Genomic DNA, 19,898 nt, shown 5'->3' on the forward strand with positions numbered 1-19,898 from the left:
GGGGTTTTTTTCATTGGATAGTAACAAGTGATCTTTTATAGGCCTATGCACTATCCCACAGACAGGATAGCACATACCACGGCCTTTGATATGCCAGAGTGGTACACATACCAAACAGGCATACGACTCGTAGATCAATTACTTTCTTCACCTTGAGAAAACGTGAATGTAATAGTGTGTGTGTGTGTGTGTGTGTGTGTGTGTGTGTGTGTGTGTGTGTGTACTACTCTGTCGCTTTGATGATTGTCCACAGCCCAGTGGTAAAGCGCTTACTTGATGCGTTTTCGGTCTGGGATCGATCCCCGTCGGTGGGTCCATTGCGCTATTTCTCGCTTCACCCAGTGCACCACGACTGGTATATCAAAGGCCGTGGTATGTGCTATCCTGTCTGTGTTATGGTGCATATAAAAGATCACTTACTACTAATGATAAAATGTAGAGGGTTGCCTCTCTAACACAGTGATAAAATTACCAAATATTTGACATCCAATAGCCGACGATTAATGAATCAATGTGCTGTAGTGGTGTCGTTACACAAAACAAACTTTGTTTGGGTGATTGTCGGGCACTTGTCGTTTTGAGACGGCCCCTGGAAGACGGAATGGCTGAGTGGGCGATCATGTGACGCAACGTCACGATATAGGTCGGCGAACTTAGAATTCTGCTGTCCGGAGTTTGCCGAAGTTTAGCTGAATGTGGGTGCTGTCGGGTTTCTTTCTGTAGTGTGTGTATTAGTGATTAATATCTGAATTTCTTTTAATCAATTAACTCAAAAATGATCGATGTAAAGGTATTTCACGTCAAATATAGGATTGTTGTGGTATTAGAGCGGAAATCTTTGCCAACTGTTTTGGTTGTCGGGAAGTGCCCAACAAATACATAGCTTGGTCTGACTGTAATGAGTGTGTATTTATGTCCGTCTAGCTCTCTTACAGTCAGAGTACTCGGGCTATGGAAAATGTGGATATTTACTAATCTTAAACGTTTTAGAATATTGTTTTTGGTATAAGAAACAACATTTTTCTATCAAAACGTTACCATTATGATTTTATTATTGTTACTGTTTATTTATTTTACCTTAACTGCTGTGGACAAACAATTTTGAGTGGTCCCAAACATCATTACAGGTTTAGTTTTTTAGTTCACACGTTTTCCCCAATGATGTCAGTTCTGTAGTTCCATCGCTCGCCGCATGCAAACTTTTAACACAGTATTTAAAGCGCCCTATTCCGGCGCAATTTGTAATAATGGGGATTTACATACTTAAACAATACAAAAATAAATGTTTCATGGATAAAACAATTGTCTTTGCGTGATATATCAAAATAACAATTATTGATACAATTCACAATAAGATTTTTTTTGCAAAGGTGAGAACCTCTAAAGATACTGAAGGAAAACTAATCACAGACACATATGGTGCTAATTTAATAACGGCGGAAATTGCATTACAGAATAGGGTTTTTTTCGCGACTTTCGCTTTTGGTGTGTTTGTAAATTACTACTAAAACAATTAATTTACAAGTGTGAACAGGCATAAGTAGACAATTGATATCTAAAGAACAAGGATACACCTTCTTTCATAATGGCTGGAAACAAAGATCTGGCAAGGTTGATTAATATGGTTCTACTGAAGCAAGGGGGCCAGCTAAACATTGACCAGTTACACCAGGACCTCACAAAGAACCAAGGTGTACAAATTCCTAATGTCCAGTCACTTTTAATTTTCTTGGAAAAGTTCCCACGCAATTTCGTCATAAATACAGTACGTCATAGAAGAAAAAATGTGTCTAACGTGCGTGTGATATCGGATATCGAGACCTGTGCTGAACATTGCAAGAAACAAGGAAGTTGCCATAGTCAAAATGGTGAATGTGGCCGACTACACATTTGCAAGTTCTTTCTTCTGTCTGGTCGCTGTCATTTTGGTCCTGGATGTGCATTCGGCCATGACTTTATATCTCGGCATAATTTTAACGTTTTCATGTCGCATATGCTTGATCCAAGGTATATCGAAGAAAACAGTTTGAGAGATCTGCTGTGTCAGAATGAATGCAGAAATGCTACCACGATGCCCGATACATGTAAATTTTACAACACATCAAAGACCTGCTCCAACAAGAGATGTAGAAGCCTGCACATTTGTCGACATTTTCTTGAAGGAACCTGCAAGTTTGGGTCCGACTGTAGAAGAAACCATTCCGTGGAAGAACCATCTGTTTTGGACATCCTTGAGGACTATGGTTTTGATGTGAACCGAAACCCTGAAGTAATACTAGAAGATCTTCAAAACTTCTATAAAAATAACACATCTACAAACATCGGATCATCGCAACCTTCAGGTTTGTCCTACAGGAGTCGATCAGTGAATAATTTAGCAGACCCACTTAGCATGTCCGTCTTTGACCCACCACCACAAAGACAACGCGGTAGATCAGCGGGCAGACATCGAGAAAGAAATGGGATATCTTTCGAAGGTCATATCGGATCAGTGGAGCGGTACCGGATATGGTCTCCTCAACCAGATGGCTTTTTATCTGACTCGGACAGGGAACAAGAGGTGTACGTGCCAACTCTGCGTCGACCACCTTCAGCAGTCCCAGCAGTGCCTGTTCCACGGTCTAGAACAAAACAAAGCCCTCTGGCAATGGCCTTGCCTCCAAAACCAGCCATATCAACATTTAGATCAGTTTCAAAGGAGTCAACTTTAAAAATCTGTATTCATTATCTGCGAGGAAAATGTCTTTTTGGGGGAAAATGTCGATACCATCACAAGTCAACAATTTACCAGTGGCAATGGAAGAAAAATACTGATTTAGATTGGACAGATTTTGACGAAGAAGAAAACATAACTTTGGAGAAAGGCTTTAGTCAAGTTGAAGAAGCAGAGTGTTATTTAAAAATGGGGTATGGTAATGCTATGTACTACTGTTCTTTGTTGCTAGTTAATTTTTCTTAAGATAGATATACTGTAGTTTTGTTATTTGTTATATCGAAATAAGCATGGTGCCTGGTATCCCATGGACAGGTTGCCTGGTAATCCATGTACAGGTTGCCTGGTAACCCATGTGTCGGTAAAATCACGGAACTAAAATTGTGTTTCCCATGATTATTATATCAAGTATGACTATTCATCGGAAAAAAATATATATATAATTTTTTTTTTTAAAACCCAGTTTTCAGTGGGTTCCCATGATCACACGGCATGGAACCAAAAACGTGTTTGCCATGGCAGTGTGCGATTTTGGTTTAAAAAATTTAAGTGTTATAAGGACTCCCTGTTTGCAAATCTTGAGAGCCCGCCACCAAACCAGCGAGTCCTTCCTATCGTCTCCAGTAGAACAGAAGATACAATAAATGTTTTGCATGAAACCATGGAAAAGATCGCTAATCAAGACTGTGGTTTCCCAGGATTTAAAAATATATGTTGACTGTGTCATTTCGAAGAAGAATCATGTAATTTGTACAAATAATTTTTACGAGCCATGCAGGCTTGTATGCTAGCCAAGCTAGAGAGTCCTATATATGATTTCTGCGAGCCTCAAACTCCCGGACTCGCCTCAAAATCACACACTGCATGAAATTTGAAATCCTGTGGTCTGAAATGAGAATTACTAGTGCTGCACATAGGCCTACTTAAATCTCTTCATTTTTAAGCTCATCTATGGGCTTAAAACTGGGGAAATTAAAAGTGTTTTAGTCAATGGGCTTAAATAAGAAATGAAGTTAAGTGAAATCCCTTATCAGAAATGTCGAGACACCCGACATGTAAAAACCAAAATAATGTACTGTAACCTGTGTTTAATCAGGGGATCAAACATCCCATCACCTGACGCCCGTGCCAAGTGGAATTTTTATGTCGGGCAAGTTATTATGTTAACTGCATATGCCCGATGACAAGTGACTAATGTAACACCTAAAACTTATTTTAATTTTGTTACAAATCTTGGTAAATCCTTTGGAAAGAGTTCCGATCATTTGAGCAGTTACATAGCCCTAAGGAGAACTATGGTAATCCTAACCCTAAATGCTAGAACGATTGCCAGTGGTTAACACACCAAAACAAAACATTTCCCCTTTTACTATCGACTGAGATCGGTAATTTCCGCCACTGAATGTTTGATTGAATTTGTACAGGTAATCATTTCGATGATCTTCAAACTTGGAAATCGCATCCATACACTTTACAGCTTATATAAAAATAAAGAATACATGTCTTGTATGTGCAATCAAATTTTTTAATTGTTGCATACATGGTATATGAGGTGGGATACAGTTTAAAATTGTCATATTAAAATTAAATTAAATGTTAACGTGGTTCTGAAATCTGCTCTTTGCAAATGAACGGGGACGTAAAGCAAGTGCCACTAATGAGTTTATAATTTCCGAGTTCACTCGAACAAAGCATAACTATTATGAACTGTATTCTTAAAAAAAGGTTGTAAGATATTTTAGTTTAGATGTAATAAACCTTGTAGGAGAACATACAAGTTTAGTGTTTTTCAGTTCTTTGCAAATGTAAATCTACGTTCGTGTAAAATGAACGTCTAAGATGAGGTAAGATTTCATTAGCCCAACGCCATAATCCAACAACAAGTGGTCACTAAGACATACATTGACAGAATAATTATATTTGGATGAACAAGTAGACACTACCAAACAAATATTTTTTTTTTTTAAATCATCAAGTAGACAAGACAGACAAAAATACAATAAACAGTGACTACTATTTAACAAACATACGAATTTAGTACTTCCTGGATAAGTGTTGTCTAACCTATTGCCAGAATTCTTTATTCGTGCAATTAAACACATCCTTTCAAGATTATTACATTATTGATCACTGTATTAAATACAGTAATGGAATTGGCTACCGTAAGAAGTATGGGCAAGTGGAAAAATATATGGGGCAAGTGCATATCTGATTGGCACTTGCCCTGTGGCAAGTAATTTTATTTTATTTTTGGAACCCCTGTTTAATAAGTGAATATGTGCAGCACTGGTACATAATTATGAATGTCGGGTCATAAAATCACTTATTTCCACTAACATACATTGTAGATTAAAAACTGTTACAACAAACATTATGACCCCACCCCCCAAAAAAAAAAAAACCCAACAACAACCCAACATTAAAACCCCCCAGAGTAATTTATACTATTCCAAGAAAACAACTGTAAGTAATATTAATATTTCAAATGTCGTAAAATCTTACGAATCAAAAATCCACAAGCCCTACTTTACTTCAAGTAAATACAATTTTACCAATAGTAATAATCGGATATGTCACCTAAAGACGGAAATAGAGCTTAAAAACACTAACATTGGTGGGGGGTGGGGGGTGGGAGCGTGGGCAGGATATTCATATTTACAAAATAGACTAAAATGGAGCATTTGATAACATTTGTTTCACTAGTCATCGGGCATGGCAATAGTAGTTGTTTACTGTGGTGTAATGTTTTGCTTTGTTTTTTTCAGTAAAAACATTGTCAGGGTTGACTTTGATACGATGAGTGTCAGTGGAGGAAACATCAGCAGTGTTCAGCGACTGACGACAATCTCGTCAAAGAACTCTCCTCCGTATATTCAGAAGTGGACGACTATTTGGCACTGGTACTGGCAGGATCAAAATGGAAGTTGGAAAGAATATGGAGACCCAGTAAGTGAGATTTCTTGTAAAACTAACTGCAAAAAAAAGAAAGAATGAAAAACATGTCTGTTCTCAGTTTGGTACCATTGTTATGTTTTTTCCGACTGTGGACAACTAGAAGAATTTTTAAAGTATTAAATGAATTTTCTTTGTTAAAATGTCAGTATCTGTGTGTTATATCAGTGTGTTTCTGTTCGTCGTAATGTTTATTTCTTTGTTTGTTTGAGAGAAAGAGAAAGACAGTTAAAGTTTGTTTTGTTTAACAGCACCACTAGAGCACATTGATTTATTAATCATTGGCTGTTGGATTTTAACCATTTGGTAATTGTGAAATATAATCTCAGAGAGGAAATGGGGGTGGGATTTAGAAGAGTCAGTTGGAGTGCTCACCTAAGATGCTTGCGTCGAAGGATTGAACCATCCCAGTGGATCCATTCATTTGATTGGGTTTTTTCTCGTTCCAACTGGTATGTGCTTTCCTGTCTGTGGGAAAATGCTTATACAGGATCTCCTGCTGCTAGTGAAAAATGTAACAGGTTTTCTCTGATGACTATGTGTCAGAATTACCAAATGTTGGACATCCAGTAGCCAATGATTAATTAATCAGTGTGCTCTAGTGGTGTCGTTAAACAAAACAAACTTGACATGGTCAGAATGGACTGGGGAAAATAAATATAAAAAAAGGGAGGGATCTTTTGATTTACGAGTAGTGGTGCACTGGCTAAACTTAATTTTTTGTTAGAAATTAGTTTTATTATGGAGACTGGGTTATTCTTTGTCTGTGGCTATCTGTCCCTGCCCTGCCCTGTTTAAAATGAATCACTATGCCGTAAGTTAATAATGTTGTAAATAACCTGACTTTGACCTTATTGAAGGACCGACGGGGTCAGAGGTCAGAGCTCGACAGCGACATGGTGGAGGAGCGGTATCTGGAGAACCCAGATGGATCCATCAAGTTTGGAAATGGCCGACATCAGTACATTCTGTATTTTACCGACATGCAACAAATGAATAAAAAAACAAAAACAAAGCGTGATGTTCGACGCAGACCTACATTCTTCCATCCTGAAGATTTCAAAAAGAGGTAAATATAGATCAGATGTTAGTACTGTTCTCATGTAGAAGATATCAAAAAGAGGTAAATATAGATCAGATGTTAGTACTGTTCTCATGTAGAAGATATCAAAAAGAGGTAAATTATAGATAGGATATTAGTATTGTTCTCATGTAGAAGATATTAAAAAGAGGTAAATATAAATCAGATGTTAGTATTGTTATCATGTAGAAGATATTAAAAAGAGGTAAATTATAGATCAGATGTTAGTATTGTTCTCATGTAGAAGATATTAAAAAGAGGTAAATATAGATCAGATAGTAGTATAGTTCTCATGTAGAAGATATTAAAAAGAGGTAAATTATAGATCAGATGTTAGTATTGTTCTCAGGGCTAAAAATTTGCACGATTCTCATAATCCAATTCGTGCCAGAATTGGCACAAGCATAAAACATCCGAATCTATTTGGATTCGTGTGAAATATTTCCAAAAGTTCATTAAATTGAATAATCTGTGAGTAAAACGTTACTGAATTAACAAAAAAAAAAAATAGTCTGGTTATCAAGCTTCAGTTTAAAGCATAGCATACATTCGAATCCGTACATGTTCGAAACATAGTGGTTTATCGAGACTAGTCTGGCCTGGAGCCGAGTGGTGGTTGGCTCATTTCTATGAACCAAGTTGCCAACGAAGAGAATCAAAAGGAACATGTTTGTTCAGTTCTTACATAAAAACAATAGACAGTAATTAAGTGTTCCCAAATTTAGTAATACATCAAATATTTCTATGTTAGTTCACTGATATCATGCTCCTAACCTTGAATCACCTGCTCTTTTTAATCAATACATATTTTTATCGGTTGTGGAAATGTGCTTTAGTAATATCCATACAAACATTGAACCAATGCGCAAAATACATCAGCAAAAGTACCCATGCGCTGATTACGAATAAGCAATCTTCGAAAAGTAATGGGCTGCGTTCAGCCAGACTGAGTGGAAAAACGTCTGCCAGACTGGTTTGTGCGGTTCACGGTAAACTAAATGGCCACATTGCGAAACCAATCAAATAGTTTGCGAACATTAGTGAAACGTTTGCTGGCTGAACTTGGGGCTGGTAAGACACCTACAAAAACACTGACTGTAAAGAAAAAAATGGAACCAACAACTAAAAAAACCTGTTAGTTTTTTGTTTGTTTGGGGGTTCTTTTTGCTTTAAAATTGGATAAACTGTTACTGACAAATTCGTTATTCTTTCCAGTAAATAGTAATAGTCCATGGGCCAGATACCGAAACCCTCCTCTCCCACTAGGGATTTTTGGAGACAAGTATTTTTAGATACCTCATTATATATGAATTTAATATCTGCTTGTCTGCAGCAAAAATGTTGGTGGATTAAAAAAATATTGCCATTTGAATGGGGGTACCGTTGCACAGTTTGTGTCCCAAAAACACTATATTGAAAAATTAATAAAGTTGTCATCCATATAAATTTTTGACAGATATAAGGCCAAAATTAATGATATTCATCCTATACTAGATGTTAATAGTAACAAACCAAATAACAATGCAATATGTGGTATGAATAATGATATACTCATCGGCAAAAGTTAAGCAATGCCTGAAATGCATTATTTTCTATATTTATACATATTTTGGGCAATACATGCAATTAAAATATGTCTGTCATGTTCACAATTTCTGGTATTCTCCTTCTCCAGGCTCTGCTCTGGTTCCCCCATCAGTATGTCCATCAGCTCTCATGGAACCATATCACTATTTCATCTCTAGTGTGCCTTCTAAAATTTCTCAGCCATATGACAATTTGGTTGGGAAATAGCCTGGTATGCCTGGCATGACTGATAACAAATGACAACTTGGCAATTTGTTCTCTTTATGTGCATTCTCAGACCATTCTCAGTGAATACATACATGTAGAGTGGAGAAGGCTGATTTATACTCTACTGTAGTTCAATATTATCATCCTTGGTTTGGCAACAAACATTTCTAGATATTTCTCAAGTCATGATGTTTTTGTATGTTATTCGCACCTGCACTCCCATAGAGAAGCTGAGGGCAGAGTTTTCTTTTTTTCATTTAAAAGGTCTTCCAGTCTCTTAAGACCTTTGTAGGGATTCCTTAGATCAAGTGTGGCTTGGAAGAACCCCTTTCACATGAGAAATTTAGTGCCAAACCACGAATGCTGTTATTATGCTACTGTGGATTAGTTGCAAACCTTCCATCCAGTAGGTATTCCCTGAAAATATGCTGTACCATCAGAGCAAATTGGAAGAGAGCAAATTGCCATGGTCTCATATGGTATTAGTCATATCACAAAGTCCAGGGTGTTCCTCAACCACAAATTATAGATCAGATATTAGTATTGTTATCATTTAGAAGATATCAAAAAGAGGTAAATTATAGATCAGATGTTAGTATTATACTCAGGTAGAAGATATCAAAAAGACATAAATATAGATCAGATATTGGTGGTGTTCTCATGTAGAAGATATCAAAGAGGTAAATATAGATCAGATATTAGTATTGTTATGTAGAAGATGTCAAAAAGAGGTAAATTATAGATCGGATGTTAGTATTGTTCTCAGGTAGAAGATATCAAAAAGACATAAATATAGATCAGATATTGGTGGTGTTCTCATGTAGAAGATATCAAAAAGAGGTAAATTATAGATCAGATGTTAGTATTGTTTTCAGGTAGAAGATATCAAAAAGATGTAAATATAGATCAGATATAATTAGCAGGGATAGAAGCTAATGCTCGCCGCAGGCAAATAGAAATCCCTGGGAGAGAGTACAATTTAAATGGCGCTAGTCCCCAGGGCGAGTAGTACTGGGCAGTTGTGACCCAGATGCATGATGCGGACAGTCAGACTATTTTGCCAATGAAACCTGTTAAACATACAAACTGTAGATGTATTTCATAAAAGTTTGCCATGACAGACTGACAAAGTCAAAAGTATCGCAGTTTCATTTGGTCTCGATAAGTCCAGATATTTATTGCAAGCACAATCAGAACATTCCGGTTTTTGTTTCTGAATTCCAAAAATTGTCGTAATATTCCGATTATAAATGAGGCATGTTCGGAAGTGGAAACATAGTTTTTTTGTGTGTGTGTGTTGGTGCTTTGTGTTCGTTTTGTCGGTAGTAAATACAGTCTTTAATTAAACGCATTGTAATAGATCGATTTTAACTAGCTGCTTCAAAACGTTTTGAGTAAAAATTTCCGAGTTTACCAGTGGACATCCAAGTGTATTAGGACAGAATAAAATAATTCAGTAACAGTAAAGATAATTCCTGAGTGTTATTTGCACCATTAAAGATAAAGTACAAGCAACATAGTAATGTGTGTTCAATCTTCAATTAACAACTTGCTAGATCCCATATAGCTTTCATCTTCTCAAACTTCTGTGGGGGGCTAGTGATTTTTCCTGGGGACTAGTAACTTTCCTCAGATACTATTTCCCTGGGCCAGTGAAAATATTTCCTAATTTCTACCACTGTATTAGTATTGTTCTCATGTAGAAGATATCAAAAAGAGGTAAATATAGATCAAATATTAGTATTGTTCTCATGTAGAAGATATCAAAAAGAGGTAAATTATAGATCAGATGTGAGTATTGTTCTCATGTAGAAGATATCAAAAAGAGGTAAATTATACATCAGACGTTAGTATTGTTCTCATGTAGAAGATATCAAAAAGTCGTAAATATAGATCAGATATTAGTATTGTTCTCATGTAGAAGATATCAGAAAGAGGTATAATATAGATCAGATATTAGTATTGTTCTCATGTAGAAGATATCAAAAAGAGGTAAATTATACATCAGATGTTAGTATTGTTTTCATGTAGAAGATATCAAAAAGTCATAAATATAGATCAGATATTAGTATTGTTCTCAGCTAGAAGATATCAAAAAGAGGTAAATTATAGATCAGATATTAATATTGTTCCCATTTAGAAGATATCAAAAAGAGGTCAATTATAGATCAGATATTAGTATTGTTTTTCTCTAGAAGATATCAAAAAGAGGTAAATTATAGATCAGATATCTGTATTGTTATCATGTAGAAGATATCAAAAAGTCGTAAATATAGATCAGATATTAGTATTGTTCTCATGTAGAAGATATCAGAAAGAGATAAATTATACATCAGATGTTAGTATTGTTCTCATGTAGAAGATATCAGAAAGAGATAAATTATACATCAGATGTTAGTATTGTTCTCATGTAGAAGATATCAAAAAGAGGTAAATTATACATCAGATGTTAATATTGTTCTATGTAGAAGATATCAAAAAGAGGTAAATTCTATATCAGATATTAGTATTGTTCTCAGCTAGAAGATATCAAAAAGAGGTAAATTATACATCAGACGTTAGTATTGTTCTCATGTAGAAGATATCAAAAAGTCGTAAATATAGATCAGATATTAGTATTGTTCTCATGTAGAAGATATCAGAAAGAGGTATAAATATAGATAAGATATTAGTATTAATTGTTCTCATGTAGAAGATATCAAAAAGTCGTAAATATAGATCAGATATTAGTATTGTTCTCATGTAGAAGATATCAGAAAGAGGTATAAATATAGATCAGATATTAGTATTAATTGTTCTCATGTAGAAGATATCAAAAAGAGGTAAATTATACATCAGATGTTAGTATTGTTTTCATGTAGAATATATCAAAAAGTCATAAATATAGATCAGATATTAGTATTGTTCTATGTAGAAGATATCAGAAAGAGATAAATTATACATCAGATGTTAGTATTGTTCTCATGTAGAAGATATCAAAAAGAGGTAAATTATACATCAGATGTTAGTATTGTTCTCATGTAGAAGATATCAAAAAGTCGTAAATATAGATCAGATATTAGTATTGTTCTATGTAGAAGATATCAAAAAGAGGTAAATTCTAGATCAGATATTAGTATTGTTCTCAGCTAGAAGATATCAAAAAGAGGTAAATTATAGATCAGATATCTGTATTGTTCTCATGTAGAAGACATCAAAAAAGGGTAAAACATTTATCAGATCTTAGTATTGTTCTTACATAGAAGATTTTGAAAATAGGTGTATCCGAATGTAGAAGATATCGAGAAGACATAAATTATTATCCAGGCTAAAGATTTTTAAAGCTATCTTAGTGCTACTATCATAAAACCATCAGTAGGCTATATATGACTATGACATCACTACGATACACGCTATAGCCTACAACGGTTTTACAAAATATCAAAAGGGTTTATGACTTGGATGTTATGGGTGAATTATAGAATAAATCTTGTTGCTAAATATCTTACTTTGTTTTTGCGATGGCCACAAGGTGCTGAATTAAATGTCTTGATTTGATCAGATAAACTCATTCTGATAAATCTTTCTTGCAGAAGAAGTAGTGAGACCTCTGCTGACATTTCGAAATCTTTCGTACCAAAAGAATGGAATGTGTCAGGAGAAGATGTCTATGGACATTACCGAAAAACAGTGGTATGTTAAAGGGACATTCCTGAGTTTGCTGCATTGTAAGATGTTTCCGACTACTAAAATATTTCTACGATTAAACTTACATATCAAATATATTTTCTTGTTTAGAATATTAGTGTGTGTATATTCAATGTGTTTCTGGTCATCTTAATATTTGTATGAAAAAATATATTTGAAGAAATAAAATGAAATTTAACCTACTACAAATATTAGAACGATCAGAAACACGTTTAATATACAGCCACTAATATTTTATGCAGAAAAATATATTTGATATGTAATTACAACCGTTAAAAAGTCTGTTAGTTAATAACATCTTAAAAATTGTACCAAACTCAGGAATGTCCCTTTAAGTGCAGTGAATAAGATATGCTCAACACTTTGTAAATATATTGTTTTAACATCATCTCACCACATTTTGACACAATGGGTGCCAAGTTACAGGACTATGAGAATTAAAAACTGGTGTCAACCATTTATAGATTACGCAAAAGCAAATTCGGGTGACATTGTGTTTTTGAATAACCCGTCATGACCATTAAAATAATATCTTCAATTTAATACAAGAATGAAAAGCTTGACTTGCACAACTGACACACTTAACAAAACGATCATTCTGGCAGTTTTCAAAAGTCTGAATTTAGCAGTCGCTATGTTGTGATTTATTTTGTTCTTACATCATATGTTATTAAATATCAATATGCTTAATATATTAAATGTTCACAGTCGAAACATTCTTTTCTTATTTTTCAGGGCTCACCCTGTCCATTGCCAAATTAACCAATTGCTAACTTTCCTACAACCTTTATATTAGCCATTTTTTAATAATTTTCAAGGAAATACTCGACATATTTAAAAATTGTCTAAAACTAAATTTATTTAATTGTGAGTCCTTATTTTGTCTTCTTTTGTTGTTTTCTTCTTTAGGCAGAAATAAATATGCACCTGCAAAAGTATTTTCTATTTCTTTTGTCAATGTTATCATTGTGTTCTGTAATTTTTTTATGTATGTAAAAATTGCAAGTATTAAACTATGAAAAGATATTAAAGGCTTTGTCTGATCAATCTCAGTGATGTAGAATTTTTAAAAATTTTTTTGTAGATTAAGCAGAGTAGCCAAGAATTCAAGTTGATTGACAAACTTTTTCACACGACCATGCCTCAGGGGAGATCAATCAAGTCACTGGAGAGAATTGAGAATGGAGAATTGTGGAACAGTTTCTGTCTGTAAGTCCATGCTGTTTGTTTTGATCATACTGCATGTTTTTATTTAACTCTTATCCATCCAGCTTTACAATCAGAAAAACATCATCATGGTGCTCCTGTGAATGTTGACATTTGTGTTTACCAAAGAAAGAAAGAAAGAAAGAAATGTTTTATTTAATGACGCACTCATCACATTTTATTTACGGTTATATGGCGTCAGACATATGGTTAAGGACCACACAGATTTTTAGAGGAAACCTGCTGTTACCACATAGGCTACTCTTTTATGTCAGGCAGCAAGGGATCTTTTATTTGCGCTTCCCACAGGCAGGATAGCACAAACCATGGCCTTTGTTGAACCAGTTATGGATCACTGGTCGGTGCAAGTGGTTTACACCTACCCACTGAGCCTTGCTGAGCACTCACTCAGGGTTTGGAGTCGGTATCTGGATTAAAAACCCCATGCCTCGACTGGGATCCGAAACCAGTACCTACCAGCCTGTAGACCGATGGCTAACCACGACGCCACCGAGGCCGGTTTGTGTTTACTAAGACAAGTTGCGTCTTGACTACAGTCGATAATGGGTTTTTACTTTAGTTTTGTACTTTTCGACTACTTCTGGACTACAGTCGAGAATGGGAAGGAAAAATTTAACCTATAATACAATTTAAAGGCATATTGTCACAGACCACTGATCTATTTAATGGTCTAACAAAGTATTACCTGAACAAATATAATTTGATTTGTCCCTAAATGTACTTTATTCAACCATCTTCATAACCACCATACTCTATTTATTAATGACATTTTGTAAAAAATATTTGAATTATGGCAATGGTCCATAATTCAAAAACTAAAATTGCTGAGAGGGATGACATGGATTTCACTCCATCATGGTTCAGTTAAGGTGATGCAATAGCTAGATTTGGTTTCCAACAATTAATGTAATTTTTATTTATTATCCATTTTTAGAGAAATAAGGTCCTTAAATCTGTGACAGTATGCCTTTAACAGTGGACAATATTTTTCACCCAAAATATCAAACATTGGTGTAATATGGGTCAAAACACACTACCTGCTCAAAACAAATTTTCTCTTTTTTAATACTAAGTATTTTATGGGGAAGCATGACCCAAACCCCTATAGAAACTTACCTTCCCACAGTCTAAACACCCCTGCGTAAATTCCTGCACGTGTTTGTGACGTGCTGGGGTGTTATTTAACATTCATTCATTCATTCATTCATACATACCGGCCTCAGTGGCATCATGGTTAGGCCATCGGTCTACAGGCTGGTAGGTAATGGGTTCGGATCCCAGTCGAGGTATGGGATTTTTAATCCAGATACCGACTCCAAACCCTGAGTGCTCTGCAAGGGACAATGGGTAGGTGTAAACCACTTGCACCGACCAGTGATCCATAACTGGTTCAACAAAGGCCATGGTTTGTGCTATCCTGCCTGTGGGACATGCAAATAAAAGATCCCTTGCTGCTAATCGGAAAGAGTAGCCCATGTAGTGGTGACAGCGGGTTTCCTCTCAAAATCTGTGTGGTCCTTGTGTGTTTGTGATGTGCTGGGGGTAATGCAGGCCTTCTAGAATATGGTGGCCCGATGCCCGAGGCCAGTGTTTTTTGGATTCGGGCCAGTAAAAGTTACTTTGTGCAATCCCGATGGCAAGTGGTTTAAAAATAAAAAAATAAAAAATCTACAATGCTATGTCCTACTATCATACAAAAGCAAAAGAAACATCTACAAGTCACTTCTTTCGATTTGTTATCACATGCAATATTTCACTAACAAATAGTTGGCCACCAGTAATCTCTGACCCATCCATGACATCAATATACCTACTGATATAACTTTATTAAAGTTATCAAGTGTAAACATTGGAAAAACAAAAGTTCATTGTTTTGCCGTCATTTTGTTTTTACACTGGAATCCAAAGATTTGTTACTCTAATGCTAATAATATGCAAAATGGTAACCAGTCTTTTATTAGTTATAAAGGTTGCATGTCACTATTTACAAATACTTTAAATGTGTAAATTATTAATTTAATTTATAAAATATGACATAATTTGCAATTTTTTTTGTTGAAAAGCTTAGGAACACAGTATCATGAAATAGATAAATTTAACAAAGTACCCAAATTGAAAAATTACTAATATGGTGTGTGTGTGTTGGGGGGGGGGGGGGGGGGGGGGGGGGGGGGGGGGGGGGGGGGGGGGGGGGGGGGAGCCTTAAACAGCAATACATGTACACTTTAACCTAATAAAGGTTCTTAATTGTTTCTTTTCTCATTTTGTTTTTTCGGGTGGGGGGGGGGGCTGAGTTCCCATTCATAAGTAAGTAAATAATGCTGTTAATTGTTGTAATATCTCGGTAACATGGATAATTTTTTATAACTTTGGTGGTTTTAGTGGAAACAATTATTTTAAATTTTAATAGGTACGGCAACTTTATTCTTAAACTGATGAAAATTATTTGCATATTTTTCTAAACAAACCATAAAGCATGCCCAATGAGCCTATCTGTTGTATAAATGGACAAATTGATTAAACATGATCTCAGTATAAAAAATGGACGTTAAAAAGTTAATTATTTTAATTTACTGTTTTTTGTTTGTTTGATCAACAGTTAAAACTGGGCAAGTGAATTTTTCACCATGGCCAGTGAATTTTCAAATCCACTCGCCCTATGGCAAGTGAATTTTAAAAATATTCTAGAACCCCTGGGTAATGTTTAACATTCATTCATTAATGTGCTTGTGACCAATGACATACCATTTATAAATGGGGTATCTTGTTTTAGCATACTTCCAAATTGTCACCAGCTGAATATTTTTTAGTGTGTGTGATTTTTTTGTTGTTGTAAAAACAATTTAACATTAATGAGGAAGTTATAAATTGTACATATTTTTCTAATGTGCATTATAATCAAGCCTGGAAATAAGTGGCCGGTCATGGACGTTGTCTGGTACACATACTGTACTGTTTTCATTTCAGCCATTGTCATTCACCACACAGGTCGATGTCACGTATAGTATTGTTTTCATACCTGAAGGTTCTTGGAGATATCAGAATGATCACCGGGCTTAAAAACTAAATTGTATGTTTGGTATTAAATGACCATAGTACGAAGTGACCATAAACTATTGTACGAAATGGATAGTATGAAATGATTGGTATATGGTCTATTTGTTGCAGCTCTAGTTCAGCATAGTAATCAGGGCTGTAGGAATGATATCTGTAGTGGGGGGAGGGGGGGGGGTACAATCTCTAGTGAGGGGGGAACAAGCCACATTTTTAAGAAAGAAAAAAAATATGGGACTTATTATTCATATTGGCTTACATTTTGTAAAGGTTAATAAAAATGTTAGACTTCTTTTTTTTTCCCTTTTTTTTTTATCCCACTGCCCCCTTTCCTTTCTCTCCTTTGAATTCCATCTCATTTCTTCCTGATCTGGCAACTCCTATCTTTCAACTTCTTTCGCTGTCCACCTCCACATCCCAGTCCTTGTCTCTCCAACCACGACAGGTGCTTGTCTCTTGTGGCTATCTGTGCCACACACCTGCCATTCCCCATCAGCGTTTAGCTGTTGGCTCTGACCACTTTGGGGAGTGTTCAGTAGTTACTTCTGGCATTGTTAAGAGGCACTTGTAACCACCTATATACACCCCTACTACCGGCGGTCTGTTACACTTATTTATTATCTTACAGAAAACGAGAACAGATGAAGAGAAAACTGGGGAAGGATGTTGTTGAATGCCAGCTGTTCCACGGGACACATGTTGACAACATCGACGCGATCTGTCACCAAGGTTTTGACTTTCGGTTCTCCGGGAAAGCTGTAGGCACCTTACATGGAAAAGGAAGTTATTTTTCCACCGAAGCAGGTTACTCCGATTCTTACACTGGTAACTGTGGAAAGATGTTCATCGCTCTAACTTTGGTGGGTGACTTTTCAAAGGGTAACCAATCGTTTGTACGCCCACCACCAAAACTTGATTCTGAACCACATGGTGATTTGTTTGACAGCTGTGTTGACAACATAAAAAATCCTAAAATCTTTGTAATCTTTGATTTGTACCAGGTGTATCCGCAGTATCTTATCACCTATGAGTAAGACGGTGTCTTCATGCACTGTGCAAGATCACCCTGTTGGTAATGTAAACTAATCGTAAGTTTAGAACCTGGGGCCTAATTCACTAAACTCTCGTAACTTTACGATATCGCAGTGCAATGCTAAAAGACTTGCAAAGAGGATGCTTTGTTGTCTAGTAGAGCCTAAGAGAGCTTTGTGAATTAGGCCCCAGAATTCTTAGTTTTACACTACACCAGTGAATAAAAATAAAATAAATTAGAGATCAGCTGTGAATCATTCATTCCAACATTATGTGATTGCAGTTTTTTTATTTAACACTAGAAGAAATCAACCACAGCAGGAGTTTCAATTTAAAAAAGATACATTCTTAAAATTCAATTTTTCTTTCACCACTGACAATTAGGAAATTACTTAAGCATCATAAAAGGAACACATGTAAGTATCTAAAATATTTTAGATGGACTTGGTAATTTTTAATGTTACTTCTCAGACGCACGTGCATTTTTAAAAATTTGAGAAATGCATTATGTGATAGTAAAAACACCAGAAAGACCAAAATCACTTCGAATGTACGGAAACTGATCATCTAAACCATAAATTCTAAGTAAAGTATGATTTCAGTTATGAAAAAATGTCTCTAATAGTCAAAAATATGCATTCGTGTTTAAAAACTAGGGTACGTCCCTTTAAAACAAAGTACACTAAATAAAGTCTTGGGGAATACCACCTGTTGTATGTATCACAGGTAACAAACCGATACTATCAGTGATCTAAAACACTAAGGCTGTCGGACTCACTATCAGTTTACACTTCTGAAGCTGTCATTCCACAAATATGTTTTGTATGTTAAATTTGACAGCCATGGTTTATCATAAATTTGTCAAATAGACATTTCAGCAGCATTTGGTACTTAAACAATACCATTATAAGATTCTTCGGGACAATAAAATGTAAAAAATAATAATAATAATATTAATAAAAATAAAATAAATATATATATATATATATATATATAGTCAGACCTCGTTACAACGACCTTCGTTACTACGACATTTACTCCATCCGACCACAAATTGTCAGGTACAAACGTACATCAGTGTTATTGTGTTAATTACACCGGAATTCACACCTTCCCACACCGACAGAGCAAATTAGGAACAAATATGCATCTGACATCCAAAAACACCTCTTTACAATAACATTACATAATTCAGTTATCAGTTAATATTAATTAGTATTTTTTTATTATATCATTTTGGCAAAGGAGATAACTCATGACAATTCGATACAATGGCAATTTCAATAGAACGACAAAGTGACCCAGGGACAAACATCAAACATGGTCGTTGTAATGAGGTCTGACTATATATATATATGCATACATGTATATATATTATATATTTGCTGAATAAAAATTTAAATGATATGTTTACCCATGTGGTTAAAAATATCTGGGTTCTTATCAAAGTGTTACGTTCCACTCGTGGAATTAACACCTGGATATGATCTGATGACATCATACACTTGGCGCATTACAACATTACTGGAACGTCAGTCAAACTAGTTCAGTGATATAAATTTAAATTGATTATTGGTAATAAATAGGATATTAAACTTGCTACTTTTTCATATTATGTTTATGTCCCTCATGAAATAATTTTCATTATCACTCACTAAAGCTCTAGACAACTGAAAATTATTTCATTTGGGACATCAACATGTTCCTATAAATCTTGAGTTGTTAGTTACGTGTTGCACATATTCTGGTTTAATGATGTTCTGGCCATATTTGACATGAATACTAAATTTGGTGGACCTCTTAGCCCCCCCCCCCCCCCCTCCCCCATTTACAGTGTTATAAAAGGAAGAGCATTTATCGCTATGATGAGTCAAATCACTAAACATAGTAATGTCAGTTGGATAACACCTGTATTTAATGTACATTTTTCTCTGTTCAAAAATTGGCAACAAATCTTTGTGACTCTTACATTCTTTCCTAGTTAATATCTCCTTGTGTTCATAGAATCATATTAAAAATTAATAAATCGAATATTTGTCAAGTGCTGTAAAGAAAACAGATGAAAAAGAAATCTTCAAAATGGTGGATTCAATGTTTAAAATCCCCCCCCCCCCCGAAAAATGAAAAAAAGAAGAAGCCACAAACAAACAAACAAAACTCTTGTTATGGAAAATAACAAAGAAATACAATTTGTGTGTGCAATTTACAAATCAATCGGCTCGGAAATAAATAACTTGTAGAAAATTACATAGTATGAAAAAAATGCAATCCCTGTGGGATGGACTATAAATGATTGTTGTTTTCATATAACCATATAATTTTAAATGTTAGATATATACATTTATGATTTCAGATGTA

The 19,898-nt window shown here is 35.1% G+C and overlaps 1 protein-coding gene across 1 annotated transcript; it reads left to right on the top strand.

Moving 5' to 3' along the window:
* The first annotated feature begins 1,484 nt into the window (after nucleotides 1-1,484).
* LOC121379345 (protein mono-ADP-ribosyltransferase PARP12-like) lies at nucleotides 1,485-18,536 on the top strand. The gene is made up of 6 exons (XM_041507917.1): nucleotides 1,485-2,907; nucleotides 5,479-5,659; nucleotides 6,526-6,734; nucleotides 12,113-12,212; nucleotides 13,312-13,436; nucleotides 17,137-18,536. Exons 1-6 carry the CDS (start codon nucleotides 1,586-1,588, stop codon nucleotides 17,540-17,542), a joined length of 2,343 nt encoding a protein of 780 aa, XP_041363851.1. The 5' UTR covers nucleotides 1,485-1,585; the 3' UTR covers nucleotides 17,543-18,536.
* The last annotated feature ends 1,362 nt before the right edge of the window (nucleotides 18,537-19,898 follow it).

Source organism: Gigantopelta aegis, chromosome 8 (assembly GCF_016097555.1).
Source record: "Gigantopelta aegis isolate Gae_Host chromosome 8, Gae_host_genome, whole genome shotgun sequence".
NCBI classification, from domain to species: domain Eukaryota; kingdom Metazoa; phylum Mollusca; class Gastropoda; order Neomphalida; family Peltospiridae; genus Gigantopelta; species Gigantopelta aegis.